The 17,164-nt window shown below is 27.7% G+C and overlaps 1 protein-coding gene across 2 annotated transcripts in view; it reads right to left on the bottom strand.

The window, feature by feature from the left end:
* The window catches only part of LOC107444558 (paired box protein Pax-5), a 92,232-nt gene extending 75,285 nt beyond the window's left edge, over window positions 1-16,947 (bottom strand). Inside the window, exons 1-2 of one of the 2 annotated variants that reach the window (XM_071179728.1) lie at window positions 16,790-16,947; window positions 3,947-4,094 (exon numbers count right to left, since the gene is read on the bottom strand). In XM_071179728.1, coding sequence (XP_071035829.1) covers window positions 3,947-4,052 — 106 coding nt within the window. In that variant the 5' untranslated portion in view covers window positions 4,053-4,094; window positions 16,790-16,947. The remainder of the gene's footprint in view (window positions 1-3,946; window positions 4,095-16,789) is intronic. The other variant, XM_016058722.3, reaches the window with a different exon arrangement.
* Window positions 16,948-17,164: the final 217 nt, after the last annotated feature.

The following is a 17,164-nucleotide window of genomic DNA, read 5'->3' on the forward strand; positions in this document are numbered from 1 at the left end:
TTAACTTTCGCAAAATTAGTGCGTGGTTCACAATAAAATGCGTCATTTTTAGATACATCTGAAATAAATGAAACCCTTTTCTTAATTCCGATAAAAGCTTAAAAATAATATTTAGGAATGCAATCCTGGAAAAAAAAATTCCATGCAGAATAGAAAGAAAGTGAATAGAATTTTTTTCTTCAGATATTCAAAATCTTATAGAGAGAAACTAGATAATTGAAAATCACGAAAAAAGAGCGAAATAAATAAATAAACAAACTTTCAAATAAAATGAAATCTGGTCACCGTAGAAAATATGTTTCCACTTATGAAGTTTCGTAGTTTTTGTCGCCATTTAACACGAATGCGGACTCCTTTAAAAATTCCTCTTAAAAGCTTGTCCCACTGCTCTGATCTAGAAGTCCTCTTAACTATTTAAGTGGGTTCAAAGTTACGAGGCTAAAAAACTGACCAGTAGCATCAAGCATCAAGTCAGATTTAAATCGGATGTTCCACACCGGTTAGAAGAATAATTAAAAGTATGAAAGCTGTGTGGTACAAGATTTTTTTTTTTGTTTATTTATTGCAGAAAGCGCATTTAACAATATTATTAGTTTATTTTTATTATTATATATTTTCCGGGAAGTTTAAAATGATTCCTTAGTTTATCATCATGTAGTCTGATTTATAGGAAAAAGTCTTTTGTACCAGGGATCCATACCATTAACTCGATAACACGGGAAACTTCCTTTTTTTAACATCCTTCCCAAACCAAGTAAAAAAAAAAATTCTTTCTTTTTCTCTGGAAGAATCAAGTTTATTTTCCAGTAATTGCACATTTATGTCGCATTGCATACAAGCAATCACCCACCTACTTCTACAGTAGCAACTAATTTGATGGCCTAGAGATCCAAATAGATGGAAACCGTCAGTGTAAGGTTCCCAGTTATTTTTCATCGTGTAATTCGCAGGTAGTTGATTATATGAATCTTATAGCACCGGTAGTAGACAGTTGCGTAGCCTTCTTTTTTTTCTTCTTCCTTTTTCTTTTTTGGAGAATAAAAAAGACAAAATCATGCTGACCCCCCTTCGACATTTCTTGACTGCAAGATTTGGCGTCTCTGGTACGCAGAGATTTCTAATAATATCACAACTTCGGTAACATTCTGAATCTGCGACAGGTGCTGAAACCGGCTTTCGTCTACCTGTTAGTTCACTCCTCCACAATTTTCTTTTTGATTTTTTTCTTCTTCTTCTTGGCATTCTTGACTGTCTATCTCCACCCCCCTCTCTTTTAGATAATCATCTTTACAATTGTCTCCTTCATTTTCTAAGAAGTTTCGATTATCTTGAATTTACTTGTTTTATTATTTTTTTCCCCATTGTATGAATGTTTATTCATTCTCGCCTATAGAAGGATAACTGATAAAACTTTTACTAAGTCTGCTTCTTGATTTTTTTTATTTGTTTCGCAGAAAGGCTCTGCTATTTGAAAAATATGCCCTTTTTTTAATTGATTTTTATTTCGCTGTTTTTCAGAGAACTAAGAAAAATACTGTAATAACTTTTATTTTTTTAAAAATAAAACTTTAAAAGTGTGCATAGGCGTTAAATTCCCGATGCAGTTTACGAGTTGAACGATGAAAACTAGAACTAAATATCGTTAGAAAATAAATAAATGTATAAAACTTTTAATTTTAATGCTGTTCAATTTTAAATCATCAAAAATTTTCAATAATAAAATTTCATTTATAAAATATTTGTATTAACATTCCGACTTGTATAGTTGATATCATCATAAAATATTGGTTCACTCCAGATTAAATATAATTTCCATATTATTTTATTCAACATTCATTTATTACGTTTTATTAATAAACAAGAGCCAAATTAGTATTAACCTACCATTAAAGTCACTAACATACTTTAATCATAATCGAATAAAATTTCGGATATGTTATCAAATAATCTAAAATTTATAAATAAAAAAATATTTTATGTTTATAATTTAAACCAAAATATTTAAAGGTTTATAAAATATGCTATTTCATTCGTGCGAGGAGAAAGAACTGAATAAATGACATCAATTGACTAAGATCAACCATTTACACGGTTCAGTGAATGAAGAACCACGTGCCTAAGTTCTATGGGGTTTGTAGAGGCTCAAGATGACAGATGTGGAGAAAAAAAAACTCACCGTATCCTTGCCTTGTACATTAAGAAAAAATGTATGGTCAAAACTACCAGAATATAATAAAATTCACAGTGTTTCTGACTCTACGGAAACACTAAAAAGCTTAGTAATTTTAAATGAAGTGCTCAGGTAATGGTTTTAATAAAATTAACAATAAATTTTGTTTTTATAAAATGTGATAAAATTTGGTAACTGTGGTAAAATTTCGTAATTTTCAAATAACTTCAAGCATGGTATCAAAACCATTTATTTGGTTAAATTTACTTTTCAGTTTTGTATTTTTTACTAAATATGTGGTAATGAGAACAATAATTTTGAAAACTAGAATTTCTGGTAAACTTATAATCACAAGAAAGGGAAAATTAAAAAAAAAAAAATATGGTTTAAAAAACTTATATATTAATTTATTAATCAGAATTATGGTTTTTTATTTTATTAATTTTTTACCAGAAATGTCATTACTTTTTATACAGTAAGGTAATTTTACCAGAATTTTTTTCTCCTTGAAGGCATTTGTAATAACATCATATTTGAATACAGAATTGAACCCAAAAATTTTCGTAAATAGGAAACTCATTCTATAATTTAAGAACTGGATAAAAAAAAATTGGCACGTAAATTATTCATATTTTTCAATCTTGTGGGATTATACGAAAAGAAAAGTAAAAATACAATAACTCGATGTGAATCAAAAAACTATGTACAGAAATGAAAGGCATATAATCTACCTACAAAATTAATTAATAATTTCATTTTTTATTTATATTTTTTGCATTTACCGGTGACTTCTTAGATTAAGCGCAATGGTATTATAGAAGTTCAACTCATCATAATAAAAGCTAATTATCATTCGGTATGCTGCAATTGCTCGCGACCAATTCATAGTAGTGAAAATTCACCATAATTAAATAAGAGAATACATTAAATTCTTTTTTGATCAAATAAGGCTGTATACCAGCAAAGATCAATGGTAATGCAACCTAAATAACTGAAAAGGAAACGCATCTGAAATTTAGTTTGTATAAATTCTTAACCCATGAGAGAAAAAAAAGGCATATTTTAATCGCCCCTTTTATAATGGACTTCCGTCCGTTTTGTCCGTTTTCTTAGGAACTCGAGCTAAAATTGCTCATGCACCCGCTATTCGAATTTCAGAATGCTATTTATCACTAATGGTTCTGGAATTACAAAAGAGACACGCAGACAAACTCTTTCTATTATCATTGGAAATTAATATTATTTCACAAAGTAAACAAAATATGAGATTTTGAGGTAATTATCGCAGGGGTTCAGACTTTTATAGTCACTAATCTTATTATTAAAAATAAAGCAATATATATATTGAAAATAAATAAATTAATATAAAAAATACATATTATGTTTTCTTTCGAATGTTAAAAATAAATAAGTATGCTTTTTTCTTTCGAGTTAATTTTATAATCATCGTTTGTTTTTAAGTAATACTATTGTTATAAGGACAATAAAGAATAAATAAGGAAATTATAATGATTTCTTTGAAAAAATGAAAAAGTAGTATTAAAATTTTTGTAATAATAATTACATTACCAAAAAAATAAATAAATAAATAAAGTTTTATGAAGGCTGACGTATTATTGTAATGATTTATAGAAATTTTATTTTATATCCTAAAAAAATAATCAAACAAAAGAAGTAAAAGATTAGCAAAAACATGAAGTACATGGGCAAGGGTAAGTAATGATATAAGAACTGTCTAAAACTATAAATATTATTCAATATTTTTTTGTTACTTACGTTTCTTCTTGGAATCGGCATCTAATTGAACTTGGTGACCGGGGGACGATGAGACCAAGTTGGTCATCATCACCCCAGTCATGTCAGCGTACATATCCTCTTGCATCCGATGATCCTCATCCGATAGTTCTTTTATCTGCGCATAAGCCTGTCAAAAAGAAAACAACACACTATTAAAAAAATACTATACATAATATCAATAATTTATTTAGTTATTCATAATTCAGCACGACACAACATACATGTGGTGATTAAATAACCCTTACATAGCATTACAAATTATACAAAGGTTAAATAGCAATTTATTTGTTATTTTACCATTATTTTTCTAAAACAGTCAAATAACCACAAAAAATGGTATACACACTGTTAACTATGAGAAAAATCATTTATTGACTGTTTTCACCAAATATGGTTAAACAACCGTAATACCCTCGCCAACTAGGACCACCTTATAAAGCCATTTAATTGCTTGCAGTTCGGTACATACTGTTGCTAAGAGGGCTAATCTGTCAATCTCATGACGGCTGATATCACAATATTTCCCCCATTCCTTCAACACATGAAAAGTTTCTATTGTCCTGCACTTTTCAATTGGGGACCTTGGACTATTAGAGTAAGAAACTCTTATTCACGCATAGAGGGCAACACCACAGAGCTGCATAACACAACAAAGTTCATTGGTTCAACCAATATACTAGTTCAATAAAAAGTTCGATTCAAAATATCAATTCAAAAGTTCAATTCGTTCGATTAAAAAGTTCAACCACGGTTCATTTGCCAAAACACAACTCAACCCCAAGCTAACTTCATTTTCTAATAAAAACATAACCTAACTCCAATGTTCAGTATAATAAAATTTTTATAATTCTGAAACCATGTCAGTTATAAATGGTTACATAACCGTATAGTTTTGTATTCACTATTGTGTCATTATTTTTTTTTACCATGCCAGATAACAATATCGTGAAAATAAAAAAAGTTTTCTAACCTTAAGCTTAACAGTTAATTGGATGGACTGACTAGTGCTGGTTACTTTACCGTAATTTTAGAATGAAAATTCTAGCAGCATATTAGTTTGTGCTTTTGTTAAACATTGTGACGAATTGTTTAATCAGTTTTCAGCTCTTTTAAAGTTATGGACTCCGATTTTTATACGAAATGCGCTCAAATTTTTTCTCAATTTGCAAATTTTCGAGTTTTGAAATTTTTACATTCTATGTGGAAATGTATTACAATAATTACTATAATATATATCGAATATTAAAATTATAATATAATTTTTTTAACTATTTTAACTTAGATAGGTGCCGAAAGATTTATATTTTTAATTAATGCGTCATAATACTCGTTATAAATTTCGAAAGAATTGAATAAAAATTTAAACTTTTTATGATTAAGACTATCGTACAGTCATTATTATTTGTTAAAATGAAATAGAGAAAAAATGTTATATTTTGTAATCAAATAAATCAATGTTGCCAGCTAATCAATAACGATTTTGCAAACTGGAAAAAATTCTTCACATTATTTTGCATTCAATAATTTTACTTCACTAGTAATATTTAATTCAAATTTTAAATTTAAATATTAAAATTTAATTTAAACACGATAATCTGATTCAAAAATCATGGTTAAACATTTCACCGTAAAACTGGTTANTTTTGAAATTTTTACATTCTATGTGGAAATGTATTACAATAATTACTATAATATACATCGAATATTACAATTACAATATAATTTTTTTAACTACTTTAACTTAGATAGGTGCCGAAAGATTTATATTTTTAATTAATGCGTTATAATATTCGTTATAAATTTCGAAAGAATGGAATAAAAATTGAAATTTTTTATGCTTAAGACTATCGTACAGTCATCATTATTTGTTAAAATGAAATAGAGAAAAAAAGTTATATTTTGTAATCAAATATCTTTTTTTTCTTCATGATTTTCTACAAAATAACAATTTATAATAATAAACTTAACATACAATATACATATATATTTATGTAATTATATAATACACAATAATAAATTTAACTAAGAAAAATCTAGATTTAAATCAATGTTGCCAGCTAATCAATAACGAATTTGCAAACTGGAAAAAATTCTTCACATTATTTTGCATTCAATAATTTTACGTTATTAGTAATATCTTTTTAAAATTTAATTTAAACACGATAATCTGATTCAAAAATCATGGTTAAACATTTCACCGTAAAACTGGTTAATGTAAACATCTACAAGCATCTTCATACTGATTTCACAATGATTACCGATTAATAAAACATGATCGCAAGAGTAATCAAGAAAAAATTCTTCACAATATTTTACAAGCAATAATTTTACTGATCTCCCATGAAATTTTGTTACTAGTAATATATTTCCGAAATTCAATTTAAACAAGATAATGTAAAAAGAATGCATCGTCAAAAACCGTGATTAAGCACTTCACCGTCACACTGGTTAATATAAAGATCTGCAGGCATCTTCATACTGACTTCAAAATGATTACCGATTAATAAAAATTCTTCTAAATAAGCTTGAATTGATCTCACGGTTAGGTTGGCTTAACGTGAAAAGCCGCATCTATGTTTCAATAATTGAACCAAAAAATTTATACACTACCCTATTCATATTATACAGTTTCTATTATACAATCTTTGACTTCACCTAACGTATTATCACAAAACCACCGATTGCTTTTAAAGTGTAACGTTTTCCTACGATACTTACGCATAATTATTACTACGATGCATAATTATTATTATTATAAAAAATTGTTTTTTTTTATGCTGTTATATATATATTATAACTAGCTGGAGTACCCGTTCTTTGTACAGAGTGGGGGAAAAAAACAGTAAATAAACAATAAATCGGTATTGAGCAACATTACGAAATCACGCACAAAACTGAAAATTATACAGCGACGCAAAGCTAAGACAATTCCATTTTCTTAAAATTTATTATTATTTGTTTCCTATTTCGATTGCTTTATTTTAGAAGTTCATTCCATCAAAATAAAAATTAACTATATTCAGTATCATTTGGCGAAATGCTGTTGCTTGACAGCCAAAACTTACCATAATCACCACTTTTCGAAAACCTTTCGGTGGGCCGTAAAAAACTTATTTCCATAGTGCTTACAGGTATATTGGTACCAATATCAGTATATTTAGTACCTATTAAAAACACCGATTAGCATAATATCAGTAGTACCTGTTACCAAAATTAATTATCATTGGTGTCAATAATAATATGGTGATTTTTTATTACTCCCCTAGACAAATAAGCATCTTTTGTTGATTAATTTAGATTCTTGATGTTAAACTTTTTTTTTATCCTTCAAGTCGTACCTATTACCAAAATTAAGCATCATTGGATAGTAACAAAACGTTACTTTTTTGTTGTTTTCTTATACGAATAAGTTTTCTCGATTAGTTTAGATTTTTAATATAAAATGTATTTATTTTATTTCAACTCGTATAAATTACCAAAATTAATTAACTGTAATTCTCGGAAATAATTAGTCACGGTACTAATATTTTTTTAACTATTTTCGATGACCAATCACTTCAAAGGCTGTAAGAAATCCGAAACTATTATCGACGCCAGTGACGCTGAATTAAATGTTATAATATAGGTGTCGTGGAAAGGAGAAACCATTAAGCCAATATAGGTACCTAATATTAGTACATTGGTACTAAGTGGTCTAGTACCCTTTGAAACCGATAAGTACCCTAATATCGTCAGACTAAACATTCATGACACGTAATACATAATTTTTAATTAATTAATTAATTTATTTATTTTTGAAATTCGTTAACTCCGTTGCGGCTTCTTATAATTAGATTAACCAGAATATAAGTAAGTTTAACTCCCCAAAAGAAAGATTACACATCCAATTGCTTAATAGATTTTTTTATTTTAATAGTTTAATTTTTTTTTGTTAGTTCTTGTTGAGTCTCCATTAAGTTCACGGAGACACGTTTAAAAGCGTAAATATAAGAAACACGTGGTTTCATATTCCTTTAAAATACGAATTCCGTGACTTCATCACCATACGTTACGAAATGATTCACGTTGATTTTACTTGTGATAACCTAACATTAGAAACTGTGAGTAGATGAAAACGTTTCGGGAGATTTCGAATGTTTTGTACACATTTTTAAAAATTTTTTTTTGTTATTTATTTTTTTGTTGCAGATTTTTGAAATCATTCTCGCTTTGTAGTTTCTAATAATTTTTTGAAATAATTCTTTAATCTTAAACTTACTTAATAAATTTCGTTTCTAAATTTTATGTATTTATTTTGTCAGCCATGTTTCAAAAATGGTCAAATCCCAATTTTGATAGTCACTTTCGACTTGTTTTGTAGTTTTCTTCTGATTTGCTTAGCTTTAAAATTAGCCAAGACCATATGGATTAATTTTTCAGTTCACCACGTTCACTGAAAAAAACTAAAAAATTTTCTAAATAAAGAAAATGAATAAATAAAATAAAAACTTTTTTTATAAAAAAAGGAAAAAAAATATCATTTTGCAAGTGGGAAATCTTTTATACCTGTTATATTATAATGAACATTTTCCCTCTTCGATAACATATATTTAAGTTTAAACACATTTTTTAGAATATAAAAGTGGATGTGGTTACTTTATTTAATGGATTTAGTGTAACTATAAGTTTAATGAGAGTAAGTGTATGTTATAAACTTACTAATAAACGATTATTTTTCTCTTGTTTATACGATCAAAGAACTAATTCAAGTATCAACCAGTTATTTATTTGCTTGTCATAATCAAGGTTAAAATTCTTGTCGTCCTTTAAATATCATACATCATATTTTGTAACAAACATTTATCAGAATAAGTTAGAGAATTTTATCTGAAACAGATCTTTTATCTGATTTTTAAAAACCCGAGTTTTTCATTCTCTTGAACAGATAATAAATTCTCAACGCAACTAATTTAGCTGTTGGTAAACATATTCAGGTTACACATTTTACATGCAGTATTATGTCACTAATCATGAATTATGTATTATGCCTAACATTAAGTTAACGTATTACTTAATGCCGCACTCATAAGATGTTTTTTTGTTGCAGTTTTTAATCAAATATAAATAATTTACTCTTTTAATATATTTTTTATTGTATTAATTCATTTCCCTCATTTTTTTTAGCTAGCTAAATTTTTATTTCACATAGACCTTGTTTGAGAAATATAAATAACCAACTTGCTTCATTATAGTTTTTCATGCTGAAAAATTTCATTCAAAATTTAACTTTATATATAACACTGATATTTTCTTTTTTTTATTTATTTATTTGTTTCTTTTGCAGTTTTTAATAAGTTAACTAATATTTTCTATTAATATATTTAATTAAATCCGTTTCATTTATTTAATATCACTTGTTATTGCTTGTTAAATCATCATTTAAACTATATTTGATTTAACAGAAGTAAGTAATCACCTTGATTCATAATGATCCTCAGGATAGTAAAGAAATTGGAAAAATAAATAAGTGGGAAAATAAGCACTTTACATTATGTATTACTTATAAGTCCGCTATACATTTTTTGTAATAGGTTATATTCTTGTACACTTATCGTTGCTAGTTTGTATGTTTTGTTCTCGCATTGAAACTTGCTTATAGCGAATAAAACATAATTAAAAAAAAAAGAAAAAAAGAATTGTCCCACAAAAAATTGCTGTTAGAATTATTTTTTCTATAACTTGCATTTGTTGTTAACTTCGATACAGCATGTTTTTACAGAATCTCTAATTACTTCATTATATTTTAAATTTCATTAAATAAAATTGCGTGAAAGGAAAACTTATTTATTTACAGCTCAAACTATTATTGTTGAAGTAGTGCAAGTTTGATACAATATGTACTGAGAAAATATGCTTTGCTTTATCATTGTAAATTTTTCATTGTTGACAGTTCTTACATTTTTTTTTTGTTTTGTTATTAAATAAGAAAGCAACATTGGTGAATTTTGTTTTTAAAATGCAGTATGTCATTTTGAATTTAAGCTCAAATTTTTCCTCCTTTATCTCATGAAATTTTGTTGCATTTTATTTCTGGCAAATTATTAGTACTTTCCCATTTTCATATGAAACCTTATTCTTTGTTCCCACTTACGACATTAAATTTTCTATCTTGCTAAAATCAATGGGAAATTTGGTATTAGTTTCATTTTTTAAACTTAAAGGCATTATTTTTTATGCGATTCAAAAATTTTAAAAGTAAGTTTTCAATTTGTATAAATAGGAAGATGAAACTTTATTAAATAAGTAAATAAAGGATAAACATAATAATAATAATAAAACAATAAGCAATTGTGAACTGCCGTCACGGCTGAGTTCCGTCACTAACTTGATTGTCAACGGTATTTTATATCTATAGGTTTTAAAGTTTCTAAATTTAATTTTAACTACACATTAAAATAAAATAAGTTCGAAATTTTTGAAACAAAAATTTAGTATTAAATACATAATAAGTTTGTAGTACTACAGTTATATTTGCAGATCCAAAAACATAATTTGCTTTAAACTTATAAAGTTGGTAATATAAGTCGACATGCTTCGAGCGTTGGTTTAATGTACTATTTTCGTGGTTTAAAATTTAAAATTATTTTTAAGTTAAATTGAGAAAGTAACTATGTCCTCCAAGCTATTCTTTTTCAATGTATTGTTGTTGTGTAGAAATTCTAATTCAAAAATATGAGATACTTTAAAGCAGTTTAAAACTTATTTTGTTAAAAAATCTAATGAATATTAATTAGATTTCGTTTCTTTAAAAGCTGTTTTTATCTGATGATACGTTTAAAATTTTGGGTTTTTTCGTAATTGAAAATTTAAAATAAACAGAGTTATAACAAAAGTAGAGTAGAGTTTCTTTAAATTTGTCAGGTTAAAAAAAACCCTTTAACAATAAGCAAACAATGAAGAAAACGGTGTGTAGTTGACAATTTATTTAATGCATGATCGCGATTACTTGCATTTAAGCTCAAAACAACTGCTTCTGAAATCAGTAGTTTTTGGCTTTGTTATTTATTTCTAATAGAGGTAGCAGACCTACTTATGACTATTTTTTTCAAATAATATATTTTCAAATAAATTATTAGTGATTCTTTCAATTCGCATATCCATTTTAAAGCGTTCAATTTTGCGTAAACTTATGCAAATATATTTGAAATATAAGTATTTCCCAAACATTATATAATTAATAAATAAATTTTATAATTTTAAAGTAAAAAAATAGGCTATGCTTTTGAAGTATGCTTTATTTCACTCATCAACTATATTTGTTCATTTTATTTATAGAATTTAGAACAGGGGATAGCGGCTTTAACACATTAATATTATTTTTTAGAATGAAAGTTTTTATATTACATTATAGACAAACATTTTGCTTAATTCCATTACAGAATAATAAAAATTGAATAGTGAATGGCTAAAAAAATACACATTTTCTTTTAAAACACATAAGACATTAAGTCAACATAAATTGTGAAATTGTTTTTAATTTTTCACTAAAACATAATTTAAGTTCTTTCAATGCCTCTCTAGTTCAAAGTATTTAGTAAAATTATTTTCAGCATGATTATTGAATGAAAAAAAAAAGCAGCATAAATTGTTTATGTACAGAGACTTGAATTGTATGAAGATTTTGATTTAATTTGTTTTTGTTTTCACTAAGAAAAAAAGTACGGTTAAAACTACCAGAAAGTGGTAAAATTTAGTATGTTTGTGGCTCCATGAGAGCAACAAAAAGCTTGGTAGTTTTTGCCCTAAGCGCTTGAGTTAAATTAACAATTTAATATGGTCTAATAATATGTGATAAAATTTGGTAATTTATCATGATACTTTAGAGCATGTTATAGAAACCATTCATTTGGTTAAATGTAGTTTTCTGTTTCGTATTTTTTACTGAATGTGTGGTAAAAATGGCTAAAATTTCAAAAACCGGAATTTTCGGTGAACCGTTGCGATATGAATATATAGTATACATGAAATATTAACCAGTATACATAAAACCTTATGCACTACAACCGAGAGTTCATTCCATATAACAGCTATTATAAAAGCTTAAATAAAAACTTTCAATATTTATTTTTGAAAATTTGAGATATTTCAAGTGTTGTTTGTTTTTTACATTAAACTTTTATTCCATGTGAGAGGGATTTTGGACAATATTTCACAGTAATAATATTTAAGTGTTTCTAGAGTATTAATTTAAAATTCAAACCAGTCTAATCTATTTAAATTATTACTATTTCTTTTACAATATTTATTTATTCAAGTACTAAAACTGTATATGAAAATTTGTCGTTACTAGTAAACTCATATGAGTAAAATCTTATTTCAGGGATATTATTAAAAGTTATTTATCAGTGATTTCTTCAGTACTCATAAATTATTTAATTCGCGTAGAATTAAACATTGCTGGTTGTCATAATAACATAAAGAATATGAAATCGCATGCCTCCTATTCACAAATGTATAATTAGATTTTTTCGCTTAAAATTAGAAAAATAAGTATTACTTTCCGTATAATTTATGTCTCCCTTGACACTACGTGTGAGAGAGTCACTATTAAAATTCTGGTAGGCGTTTGTCAACTTGAAAATATGTAGGATTATGTTATGCTAACTTGTTTTTTATACAATGTTTTCACATTTGAATTTCTACATCACATTTATATAATGATTCCAATCACTAAACTTCTGTTTGTAAGCTTCAACGAGGCCAATTTTTAATATTGCGATTAAAAAGATTAGTCTGTCTTAAAATCTTCCAACAAAGTTAAGCCCCAATATTGCAATATTAATCTATAAAGTCACATTTCATAATTTTTAACAAACCGCTTTTGACAGGTATGCCCACTTTAATTCCTCTTTCTGGACACAAATACCAAGGGCCTCTTAACTCCGTTTATATTCCGGTAAAACGTCACTCCAGCACCCATTAATTTTTTTCAGTGTTCCGTACTTGCTGTGGGGTTCTGTGGAAAAGCGGTGTTTCAGCTCGACCTCTGATCTAAGAATCTCTTTAGCAAAACCACGTAACGGCTAGCGGGATGGCAGTGATGAAGGCGTCGTACCGTGACGCGTCTTAATTTTGAATTGTTAGTGGTCGTGACCCGTCAATAAAGTGAGAGTGTTAGCTCAAAAATAAAACCGCTCGACAATCCATTAGAACATAGCAGCGATAAAGAGTTACATAGTTTAGAATTACTTCCACAATTCCAATTTTTAACAAAGTACTCGTAAATTTATAAAGTCATAAAATAAACTTAAATACCAAATAAAAATAGGAATCTCGCGGAACTTTTGGGCCTCTTCATTTTAAGTTGAGACAATAAAAAGAAATCGACTCAAAACTGCAGAAAAATACCCCACTCATATTTTTTGCATTTTTTTTTTGAAGTGCAATGAATCTTGCTACTATTATTGTTTTATTTAGACTGATAAGAATTTTTATGTAATTATTTATTAAAAAATTGTCTAAAATGTTTTTAGCAACTTCAAATTTAAATCGAAATAAATCACACATTAAAAATATTTCAAATCCATTGTTTCAAGTCTATTGAAGTAAAAGTGAAACTTTTTAGTACTATTGAGATGCTTGTTGGTTAGTTTTTTTTTCAATGTGAACTGAATCAATACCTTGATATGTCTTGTAGTTACACTGTTTAATTAAAATAAGACTGCCTTAAAAAAACCTGCAAATTTCATTCCGATCCTAAACATTTTCTCAGTTTTGCTCATATCAGCATATATAAACGATGCAAATTTACTTCTTTACTTATTTTTTCTTCATAAAATAAGTCCATTTTAAGTCTTTATGAATTTCAAATCTATTTACTGAATTAAACTCATAATTGTAGATTCCAGCCTTAAAAGTTAAAATTCTGGTTATAAGCCTTGTTAAAATCTTGCTTACAGAGGAATCAATATTCATATTTTGCAAACTTTATTCACATATCTATTGAGAATTTTTGGTAATTAAATGATTAGTTTTCTAATAAAACGATATTTATATACTTGCTCTAATTCAGAACAATCCTATTGCTGTGATTAGTGCTAAGTTGATATAGACCCAAAAAGAACTATTTGAAAGTATTTGAAACTACTTAATTTCATTATGCATACATCGTAATCTTTCAAAATAAGCTAACAGTTTGAGCGTACAAAATTTTAAAGGCCTATTTTATTGAGAGGAAATATTGTTTCATAAAATTAAGTTGTCCACCACCCGTATATCTACATACTTTTCATTTAGATTGTACAGATCCCTTTTAAATATAGGTATAACAAACTACTACTTAGCAACGTGACTACCAGTAGACCTAAGGTGATCAGATTTACAAACCATGATTTTGAAGACAAATCAGTGGAGCGTCTTCGAAAAATTTTGATTTGAGAACACCATATATTTATGGAAAATATTAATTTATATGTGAAACAAAGAATTATTTTTAAGTTGATAACAATTACAGAGCAGTTTCAAAATATCAAATAATATTCTAAATAATAATTTTTTTTAGAATTTTCCGTCAGAATTTTTATAGACAAGTACCACGTTTTCATTTGTTTAAGCATAATGCATTTTTGCTCTTCGTATAAATAAAAATTCTTTTTTAAGAATGATAAAAATAATGTTAAAATAAAAATTCTTTTTTTCTCATTTCTGATTTTATTTGATATTTCGCTGCAAGTAAAAAAGATTATATGCTTTCTGAAAAATTTGGGGACATTTTCTGTCTTTAAAGAGTTTGAAAGTTTTTGAGGACGATCAATGAAATTTGAAAACTGCTGGTTACTTCAAGTATACTTGAATACTGAATTCTGATATATATTGCGATTAATTTTCCACCTCATACAATTGTGATGCTATGGATTTATAATTGGAAACTCCAGCAAAGTAAATAGTACATAGATTGGAAATGAATGAATCATTTTCTAACTCTTATTTACGTTTCGTCTGTACCTAAGATTTCTCTTTTACCTTAATCAAGTCTTTTAAAGATAGCGCAGGATAGGGACACTTTCCGCTAGCCACCTGTTGTTTACTTTTAAAGAGCTTCGGGCGAAGAAGGGTTCCGCTGACAGCTATTTCCGACTCTTATTTTAAGTTTCGCAGCTGTCAATCTTCACTTCACCAAAATGAAAGTCTAAATACTGCACTGAGACAGTTTAAAATATATTAATGTTGTTTTAATAGAATAGGAAGCTAACTACTTGGTTAAATTCAAGAAATAGAAAATGATAATAAAAAGAAACGAAACTGAAAAATTATATAAAAATATTTCAAAATCACAGAAATATCAAAAAATGATAGTGTCCCATTGAACTTTTTTTTAATATTATTATTTTTTTATTTCTAAAATTTCATTAAAGTTTTAAAAAAATATGAACATCTTTTATAGATTTGTTGTTATTAAATCCGTGGGTATGTTGTGATAATAATATTTAATGAGAAAAAAAAGGAAAAAAACTAAATTAATTACTGTTTCATCGCAAATTATCGTCATGCATTCTATATAAAATAAACTTTATCTTATACTGTGAAAAATTTTAAAATTATTGAATAATTTTTTTTAATGAAATTTGAATGTAAACAAATTGGAATATCTTACAAACAGATAGCACGTTTATACCATGCATAATATAAAACCGAGATAAACGCACACACTCAACAAACAAACTATTCACTGCTGAAATAACACTAAATATTTGTCGCCTAGCATAATAAGTGCCACCTACAAATCTCAAATAAACAAACAAACTGAAAAGTCAGTGAGGTGTTAAAATATCTAAAATGGTTGAAGAGAGGTGTAAGCGGGACTAAACGAGGATCATTCTGAGTCATTGTTTTAAAAAAGGGTATCCACTCCAGGAACAGAAGGAATCGGTCAACCGAATGGACTCCAATAATAAGACATGTTTGTTTTTATCTTATGCATTCATTTTAGAGGAGGTGCGCATCGCATCGATGACTACAATAGAACACGCGCAGCTAACGGACCTTGACCAAAGACTTTCTCGACAAGAATGGTCAGTCAAACCTCCTTTTAGCACCCATTATTGAATTTTTGTTGAATATTGTAAAACATAGCTTTCTTTGACCTATTAGGCAATTTAGTTAATCAACCACTTAAACGTGGGGCAAGCTAGCCTACTTTGCAAAATTGTAAGGGGAATTAACAATAATTAAATAAAAACGTTGGGCACAAATTACCTCATGCAATTGACAACTTAAAGCGAAAATCTGCATAAACTTAAGTATCGTAAATTTCCATGATTCTGTTAGATTTTTCAGTTACAATGTCATCTACATTGTTTCTCGTTAATATATTTATCTTGACAGTTTCAGTATTGATAAATGTAGCAACTATATATTTTATTCTAAACAAAACTTTTCTGAGTTTGATCGTGAATAATTATATCCTAGCTTTCAGTAATTTGTACTCAAGACAGAACCTAATTCAAAACATGTACATTCTTATTATTTTTTAATTAATTATTTTTTTTTATGGCGTCGAGTATTAGATTGGGCTTCATCATTTTTCCTTATTACTTATAAGGCGTATTTTCATTTAAATATCCTGATCTCATAACTGCTACCTATTTTTTTTTAAAAACGCTTCGTCTTAGTACAGTGAAGTTTTATTATAAGAACATCGATGAAGCCGGTGTTCTCTTTAATTCTTAAAGTTAGATTTCATCACAGAATTTCGGTAAGACATTTCAAGCAACAGCTAAAAAAAACGCGGTTTTAAATTGAATACTATCACTAAATAGGAAAGGTAAAGGAAATGAAACTCACTTGCGCAGTTGCAGAATCCTCGAGTCTAGTAATCCTCTTTTCTTTGTGGAATCCTAATAACAAAAGAATCGGAACGCTACGAAGGTAATCCAAGCCTCACTAGACACCTGAATCCTTCAGCACCGGGACCTCTACTACGGACGACTGATTGCAGCCCCTTCAGACTGACAGGACGGGCACATTTCATTGGATGTGACGCAAGCTTTAAGACCCGCCTTTTAGATGAGCCTCCCCCGCCGTCCCAGCCGCGGATTGGATCTGGAATAGCTCCTCAACTTTTTGTCCCTCCTCTTTCTCCTATAATCGAATAACATGAATAAGGTACCGTTAGAAAATGATCTTAAGTGGTTTCTTGATTGTAATACGTCTAGATCC

Source organism: Parasteatoda tepidariorum, chromosome 4, assembly GCF_043381705.1.
Source record: "Parasteatoda tepidariorum isolate YZ-2023 chromosome 4, CAS_Ptep_4.0, whole genome shotgun sequence".
Lineage (NCBI taxonomy): Eukaryota > Metazoa > Arthropoda > Arachnida > Araneae > Theridiidae > Parasteatoda > Parasteatoda tepidariorum.